The 9,095-nt window shown below is 36.8% G+C and overlaps 1 protein-coding gene across 1 annotated transcript; it reads left to right on the top strand.

Annotated features, from left to right (window-relative positions):
- Positions 1-2,770: 2,770 nt before the first annotated feature.
- On the top strand, positions 2,771-7,870 carry LOC105061480 (elongation factor Tu, mitochondrial; the record flags this gene model as incomplete). Its single annotated transcript, XM_010945530.2, is given in 8 exon segments — positions 2,771-2,875; positions 2,984-3,074; positions 3,177-3,382; positions 4,982-5,065; positions 5,730-5,795; positions 5,880-5,942; positions 6,344-6,584; positions 7,461-7,870. Coding segments are annotated over 8 exon segments (927 nt in total), but the record flags the coding sequence as incomplete, so codon positions are not given.
- Between the last annotated feature and the right edge of the window lie 1,225 nt (positions 7,871-9,095).

Here is a 9,095-nt window from a genome sequence, read left to right as displayed (position 1 = left end):
CAGAAGTAGATTATTGCACCAATGTTTCTTAATACCAGAAGGGCTTATGCATTGGCATGAAGATCCATTCCAGGTGGTGACTATTCTTGATTAATGGAAAGAGGTGGGCTTGGCTCTTCAGGCTTTTTACAAACTTTGTCTTGCTTAGCACCCAAGCTTTTCTATGAAGGTCTTTTCTTGGCCTGTATTAAGTGAGTTCAATCATTGTTACCTTGACTCTTGGGAAGTTCCAAGCACCGCATAGTGTTTAGAACTAGGGCACTTTGTACCATCTAGATGTGTAAGTATGAAAATATATTTCCATGTTAAAATATATTGAATTCTAAACTAAATTGATGTGTAGTTGTACCTCTGCATACATAATATATAGTCTCATGGAATGCCGTACTGGCCGAACCGCTCAGTACACCTCATACCATACTATACCATACCGTACGGATATTGCGTATGCCATCTCATACCGTACCGAACCGTGTACTGATACTATAATAGGATAGTACTGGTGCAAGATCCGGTACCTAGACGGCAAATCTTGATATAAACACATCTCCTATGATACTGAGAAGGAGAAGATAGAATTGTATGACACTTGTCGCTTAAGGATCATTTGCCTAGTATTTAAGATAGTTAAACGTTAAAGTGCCATCACTTGCATTATAGTCTTGTTTGACAAAACCACAAAAAAAAAAAAAAAAAAAAATCCATGCCTAGTGCTAATATTTATTGGCCAAGGTAAGAAAATATACTATTTTTGGAGTGGCTTGCCTAGTTTTTTTTTTTTGGTTCTGTTCAAATGTCCAGAAGTGTCAGCAATCCAGAATTCCTAAAACAATTTTAAGCATAAATTTTCCTGACTTATAGACCATATTAAAAATGCTTGTTGAGTGATAAAAAATTTAAGAACTGATGGAGCAATCTGAAGAAGCAAAATGCAACAGGTGCATGAATCATTCCTGGATTTGCCTAGATTATGCTTTGGTCGAGGAAGGGATTAGAGCAATCAGAATGGTTTGGAAACTTATCGGACTACTAGAAACGAGATTGGAGCATATTGGGTCACTGAACACAATTAAGAGTTGAAATTTGGTCTAGCAAAAGAACTTCATTGCTCTTCCAAGTCTTTGAGAAGAGATGCAGAAGAGTTATTGAAATTTAGGAGTCCAAGGCATAGCATCTTTTTTCTTTTTATTTTTTCATTCACTATTTGAAAAGTTTTAAATGTAGTAGAATTTCTGGTCAATTAGAATTCTTTTTTTGTATCAAACTATTTTGAAAGGGTTATAGTAGGTAAGTTGAGAATCCTTTTAAAGTAAGGAAACAATATTTCCTATTTGCTTTAGTCTCATAATTTGCGATACAAGCATAGATCAATTTTGAATGACTACTGGAGTTATTTTGTCTAAAAGAACAATTTTGTGGCCTCTTTTCATCCTCATATCAAAGTCCCTTTCTTTTGCTGCCTTCTTTTCATTTTTTTTTAAATTTCTTCTTTTAACTGTCATATATTATCATATTGCTTCTGCTAGTTTGTTTTAGATTTTATTTTAGGGAGAACAACTTATTAATTCAATAAATTGGTGCTTTTCTCTTTCGTTCACCCATTTTATGCATAATTATTTGCTGATCTTAAAAAAGAAAAGCTAGATTTTCAGTTTTAATGGAGGTTTCTGTAAAAACTTAATCCAAGACACATGAACATCACTTACAAGTCAACTACTATCCTTCACTGGTCATCTGTTCAACTCTAGCTCCTCTCCTTTGGACTTAACATTCCATAGGAAAAAATTATTGATTTTTTTGACCTTTATAATTTGTATCTTTAAAACATGCATTTTCCATCCTGTCTATGGTAGCAAGTCAGCAGGACAATTTGTTGACTCAAACCATGGTTTGCATAACAATTTAATCCACCTACACATGGGCTGGTCCCTCTCAATTGGTCCTGTCCCACAGACTGTCAGGTTTGATGTTTGGTAATATTTCAGTATGTATGACAAGCATATGGTATATATTGAGAGTTGGGCCTGTCTGGACTGAAGCAACCCTCTGGTGCTTAGCTTGTGAATCCAACAGGTTGGGTCACACCATCAAATTTAGTCCCTATTCAATACTTTTGTGTATGAAGTTAGGGTTGTTATATTAAGGTTTTGTTCATTCTTTAAAATTCTGATCCACCAAGTTAGTCATGTGTATTCTGAGACGTGTATCTTTGTTCTCTCTACTGTTTTGTTCTACATGCTCCATAGGCATAACTACAAATATAAGCAACTAGCCTCTTTGCTTGTACTTAGGTTTAGCATCTAGCATCCATCATATACATGTAGTGAAGCAACTTTATATTGGCCTATAAAGTTTGGATTAAAGGCTGGCCGTGTTTGGTTCAGATCTGTCTTATCAGGTAGCATTGGTGACTTTTTTTCTATGCAGAGGAAATTTCTTAAGGCCCTGAAGTCCTTTTGGTACTAATTTTTGACAGTATGAGCTTACCTTCAGAATAATGTGTTGCTGAGAAATTAATGTTAGCATATCTCTGACAAGTCTAGTTAATAAAACCCAATTACAAAAGGACTGATAGAGCTACCATTACAAAAATTTGTATTGAAGGTATGACTTAGGATATATTCTGGGGCAGCTGGTCTTTTGATTGCTCTGGATGATTTTGTTCGATTCAATTTGTTCTCTTTATTGGCCTGATAGAGCTAATTGTGTACTTGTATGTATCTTGTTAATGTTACATGGTCCTGTAAATATTAATTTGGTTTAAATTTAGAACATGATTACTGGAGCTGCTCAAATGGATGGTGGCATTCTTGTTGTATCAGCACCTGATGGACCGATGCCGCAAACTAAGGAACATATTTTACTTGCTCGTCAGGTGGGTAGCTAATTTTTCACTCATTTAGCGAGTTCTTGGTGGATATTCTGAAATCATCTATAATATTTCCTGGAATCATCTAATCCGCTCTATTTTTCTACTGCTCAGGTTGGTGTACCATCACTTGTATGCTTTCTAAATAAGGTTGATGCTGTTGATGATCCAGAGTTACTAGAACTTGTAGAGATGGAGCTCCGTGGTATGTTGTCACAAGCATCTTTATTCGTATTTAATTGTGAAACAATTCTGGAGTTCATTTAGTATTTTTTAACTTTATCTATTGTTTTTTTAATTATCACAGAGCTGCTTAGCTTCTACAAATTTCCTGGTGACGAAATTCCAATAATTCGGGGTTCAGCACTGTCTGCCTTACAGGGCACTAATGATGAAATAGGACGACAGGCCATTCTAAAATTAATGGAGGCAGTTGATGAATACATACCAGAACCTGTACGACAGCTTGATAAGCCATTCCTCATGCCAATTGAGGATGTTTTCTCCATTCAGGTGATTAGGATTTGGTCCAATGTTTTTATTGAATTAGTAGTTGGTTTGAGTTAGAAAGCAGCTGCCGCCCTGGTGACTCCAGACATAGATGTTATTAGTACATATGTTGCCCATGTTAGTGATTCATGGTCACAATCATAAATGATCATAGAGAGAAGTGCTTAATGATTGATTATGATCTACATGGACTTTTGATCATTCATGGGAGAGGATGCATTTTGGATTGTTTGATGGGTGGACCATTATGATGGGATGGAATAAAAGTAAAATGCATTAAAACTAAAGTATGCATTTCCTATTACTATTACTGTAACTGCATGCTCTGTTTCTCTACTCTCTCTGGATGGATTTTTGAGGCAGACAAAGCCATAAGAGTATGTTCATAGAAATGAGTGGATTATCTGTATCCTTCATACTAAAATGTAATTTCATGATCATAAGCTTATCTTCTACAAAGTTGGAACTTATAATATACGATACACTCTTACACATTCAGGTAATCCAAGGACAAGGGCTGTCATGCATTTGGTGGATAAGATAAAAAGGCTGTGATGATTCTTGTGATCCCACTAGCGGAGAGCAGGAATGCAAGTGACTCATTGGCCTCGCTCACTAAGGCAGTGGGATAATGGGATCATGAATGACAACACTTAGAAAAAGAGGATGTAGTAATATTATGAGAAAAATAGATTTATGATAGTTGGGGTCATGGATTGAGAAAGATGCAAAGCAAGCTTCTTAGATGGTGGTGCTCTTATAGGGGTTATGGATGGTATGATGAAACATGATAGAGAGAGTTGACATTACATGTGTAGAGGTGACTTTGTTGCATGCACATTTCAGTGAGTATTTTTTTATGATCTAAGGATCTTACCTAATATGCAGTCAAATATGGTCACGAGTTTGTATTGCACTTTTGGATATTGTGCTAATAGTTCTAGATGGAGTTATTCGTTAAGATGCATAGTAAGTCAAGTTCTTGCATTTGTGCTATTTTATTCTCATAAAGTAGTTTCTTTTCTTTCTTCTTGAAGCTTTTAAATTTCTCATCTTTCATTGGGTTTTGCTGCTGTCTTTTAGTGATATTACTTTGAGAATATTATTTCCATCTTAGCTGTAAAGATATCCATGCTGTGCATCTTCTGTACTGTCCTATGTTAATATTTGATACCCTGGTGTTTCTTTGATGCAACCGCATTGTATGCATTCAAAAATTCAAAACTTTGATCTTTCTTCACATGGGTATAAAGCTTAACATCCATGATTTATTTTTTTGAGAATGATTATCGATTATCATTCTTGAAATGTAGGTTCGTTTTTACCATCATTAAAACGTTATATGGCCAATCAATAAATAAAGGGAGTTAGAACCTCATATATGCTGGTGTTGCTTCAATGATATTTTGATCAAGATCTTCTTTCTTGGTTTATCTTGTGCAGTAGTTTGTTTTGGGGCATTGTGAAACCAAAAGCTAACAATAATTCTGATTTTTGTTCTTTCAAAACATACCATAAAAATTATGCCGAAATATGGTAACTTCTATTTCTGCTTAATGTTGAAATTTTAGTTTAATCATTTGGATGTTTTTTGCACTACAGGGACGTGGAACTGTTGTAACTGGACGTGTTGAGCAAGGGACTATTAAAGTCGGAGAAGATGTTGAGATATTAGGTTTAATGCAAGTAAGTTGTAATTTTTGTTTGCTCTGCATTTTGGAGCACCGTTCTTCACTTGTTCTTCATGGGCATATTCAGCCAGTGCATAATTAATGCTTAATCTTAGAATTTAGAACTACAACTTATGTTCATTGCTATTCTGGATCAAAACAAGTATTTTCTGCCTCTGCATGCGTGCGTGTGCGTGCGTGTGTGTGTGTGTGTGTGAGGGCATGTGCAGGGCTTTATACATGATGTGCTAGTGTGCACGCTAGTGTGTGCTAGTTTTGGTCTCCCACCACCTAACAAGAATAAGATTATTAGCAATTCGCTGGCTTTAGTCGCATATATGCACATTGTAACAGTAGAATGATGCTGCTCTTTTAGTATTGCCCTACAAGTTGGCTCCTGCATGGTGTTATGCAAGCACATATCACTCAGATGCTTATGTTTGTATTATTTCTTGGATTATGTGGACACATGGCAGATGTTTGTGCATCATGCGCATTGGACTGGGATGCAGTGAAGATGGTCAAAATATTCACTTAATTATATTGAGCCTTTTCTTATGATGTAAAATATTTTTAAAATGAAGAAAAGAAGATAAATTCTTAGATTTTTAATCTAATTGAGATAGGATATGTAATGGAAGTGATTTTAATAATTTTCTCACGTGCTGCTTTATTGACAGGGTGGTCCTACAAAGACCACAGTAACTGGTGTAGAGATGTTCAAGAAGATCTTGGACCATGGACAGGTATAATTAGTGTGTAGAGACATTTTATGTACCCTTTGGTTTAGATAACCAAATATCCCTTGTTTAAAAATGTGTATTCTGTAGGCTGGTGATAATGTGGGTCTTCTTTTACGTGGCCTGAAGCGTGGAGATGTAGAGCGTGGGCAGGTCAGTGTCACCATAGTAAAAGTTGACATATAAATACTAATTCAAATCTGGCTACTTCTATTCTTTTCTTTTTTAAAAGCCTTCCAAGTAGGTAGTTCAATTACTCGAGTATACAGAACACTACTTTAGTGTATGTGTTTATTGTTTGTTATTCACCCGATCTATCAAAATTAAAATTCTGGTCCTCCATAGGCTCTTTTTTCCTTTTTCTGGTGGGGGTGAGTTGATATGTTTACCTTAGAGAAGCTGCTTATTCTTTGTAGTTACCTTCTCTTACTTTTCATATTTAAAATGTTTTTATTACTCATGCTTTTACTGACTGATACTTAAATTCTTACTCTCTGTTCTGAATTTGACCTTGTCAATTTGTTCATAGAAATTGGTTGTTGTCATGATTGTAGGTAGTTTGTAAACCTGGCACTCTGAAGACATACAAGAGGTTTGAGGCAGAGATATATGTGCTTACAAAGGATGAAGGTGGTCGCCATACTGCTTTCTTCTCAAATTACAGACCTCAGTTCTACATGAGGACTGCAGATGTTACTGGGAAAGTTGAATTGCCTGAAAATGTGAAGATGGTAATGCCTGGTGATAACGTAACAGCAGTTTTTGAATTGATATCACCAGTTCCTCTTGAAGCAGGTAATGTTTTGGTATAATACTCATCTTAAAAATCAAGTGCTGCATTGAAATTAGCTTAACCTGACTGGTGCACCAGTAGCAAGTCGCTCTAGAAGTCAATAATTGTTATTGCATTTTTATCCAACATGATTAAACTTATAAAAACCACATATAATGTAGTTGAATTTAGGCTAAAATTTATATTTGGGAGCACAGATGTGGACTGGTCTATGGTGGGGATTCTATTTGCTTCTGGCAGAGAGTCATTTTCCCTTTTTAATGCAGCTTTAATGCTTCAATGTTGACTTGTTATGAAGTGCTTCATATATATGTATGCAAGATTGATGTCTACATGGTCCGCTGCTATATAGAATGAAATCAAATACATTTCAGTTGGGTACAAAACATGTTAAAAAAGGGCTCTTGACACATATGATGTTTCCATAATTTTGAAGGATACCTTGATCTACTATCTATAATCACTGCCATTTTGACACATTCTTCTGTCAAATATTTGTTTGAATGATCTGGATGATCTTTAGCTTGCATTTTATGATTATTGAAATTTATACCGTAGTAGTTTTTTGAATGAGTTTATCATCAATTTTATTCAGTGCTCCTGTTCATTTTCATGATTTAGCAACCGGTTACCTGGCAGGTTTTATATAAGGCATTACTTTTGTCCTGGAGTGCACACGCATTTATATTGTTTAGCTGGCTTCTTTCTTCTGTCCCATGGGCTTTATTGTCCTATTTTGCTCAAATTAAATCACTTACTAGTACTGCGTGATGGAACCCAGTGTTGAGGTTATGCGTGATATGGAAACTAATGCATTTGTCTGAGATGATTCAGTTCAGATTGCACGTGCTTTTTAATTATTTATTTATATTTGACAGGGCAAAGATTTGCATTGCGGGAAGGAGGGAGGACGGTTGGTGCTGGTGTTGTGTCCAAAGTCATCAACTGAGTTCCTTCCAGCATCATTGCACGGTTGCTCCATAAAGATAAATTTTAAGAGGGATCGGAAAGTGCCGCTTCTCAATGAAATGCCGTGCAAAAGCACCCAGTGTTTTATTGTTATTATGTTTTAATGCAACACATTACAGAGAAGTGCTGGGATACACAATTTTGGTTAGTATTTTTTGGCCTTTTTTTTATCGAAAGATAATTCAGTACAATTTTTGTTGATTAGGAGGACAAGGCTTGATTGTTACCCATTTTGTCATGATTTTCTAGCTGTTGCCAAAACTTGGCCAAATTGTATGATGAATAAAATTCTGCTTGTATGAGGATATGTTTTCTTCCAGACTTGCGTGCGAAATGGTTCTGTACATGCTTGTCCAAGTGCAAAGCTAAGCCTAGTCTCTCATGCCTAAGCGTGTGCAATGTGTGCCCACACGACCGTTGCTAGTTTACTGTTTCGTTTTAACATAAATTTTGATCCGTTGCTGAAACTTACCTGAGTTGTATGAAGCTCCACGCTTATGCCTGTCCATAGACAACAATTCAATCGGAGGTGGGTTTCATAGGAAATATTAATTATACTTTGTATGCTTTTATGGGGGCCAACATCATGAGATTTGATACGTGGACCACATAGATGTAATTAATCAAGAAAACATGTATCCTAGAAATTGCAATGTGCTGAGTTTTCCTTCAATTTGCAGTTTTTAATTTCAGAATTCAGCGAAATATATGTTGTCATCTCGAAAGCTTGGACGGTATTGTTGGTTTTCTGGTTCATGTTGATCGGTTGGTCTTGGTTGGGTTTGTCACCGTGCTAAGAACTAAGTTGCATTTTAATATGGGAAAAACCATCACAACTTGTGCGTCCTAGTAATATAAAGAATGCATTTGATTTTAAAAAGTAGAGAAAGCAGTCTTCTTTTCTTTTATCTTTATTGAAAATGGCGAATGAGGTTCCCATGTGTCTTTAAAAGATTAAGAGAAAAAAAAGGTTCTTACGATGGCATTTATAAAGTTCTTTATGTTAAGCAAGCATAAAACTCGCTATGAGAGCATAAAAATCCTGCGCTTGCAAGTCAAAATTGTGGATCTCGAGCCTCCACGTGGGCGGGCCAAGAGGTCGGCCCAGCAAAATGGGTGAGCTTGGTGTGCGCGAGGGTGCCCAAGAAACTTTTGTTGGCATCGTTGTTGGTGGCATGGATAAGGTGGTCCTTGCCTTATCTCGACCCACGACCTAACCTGTCTTTGACGTGAAACCCGTACGGGCTTCACATGAATGCTGGTAGTTGTCCTCGTCCTCAAGGGCCACGACAAACCGACCCACATCCACCTCCCGTCAGTTTCACGCCCCAGCAGGTGGCTCTGACGCACCGCCTGCTCTATCCCATTCACTCGATGCCTTTACCTGCCCCGTACGTGTCTCATCTCAGGCACGTGCCACTTCCGACATTTCCCATATCGCTGGCATATCTCTCATGCCAAGGCTCACTTCGTAATGCGGAGTTCAGATTTTACAAGCAGACTCTAGCACACGCTATGTCATCTACAATGCCGCAGTAGTGACG

Source organism: Elaeis guineensis, chromosome 8 (assembly GCF_000442705.2).
Source record: "Elaeis guineensis isolate ETL-2024a chromosome 8, EG11, whole genome shotgun sequence".
Lineage (NCBI taxonomy): Eukaryota > Viridiplantae > Streptophyta > Magnoliopsida > Arecales > Arecaceae > Elaeis > Elaeis guineensis.
This window is presented reverse-complemented; position numbering and strand designations above follow the sequence as displayed.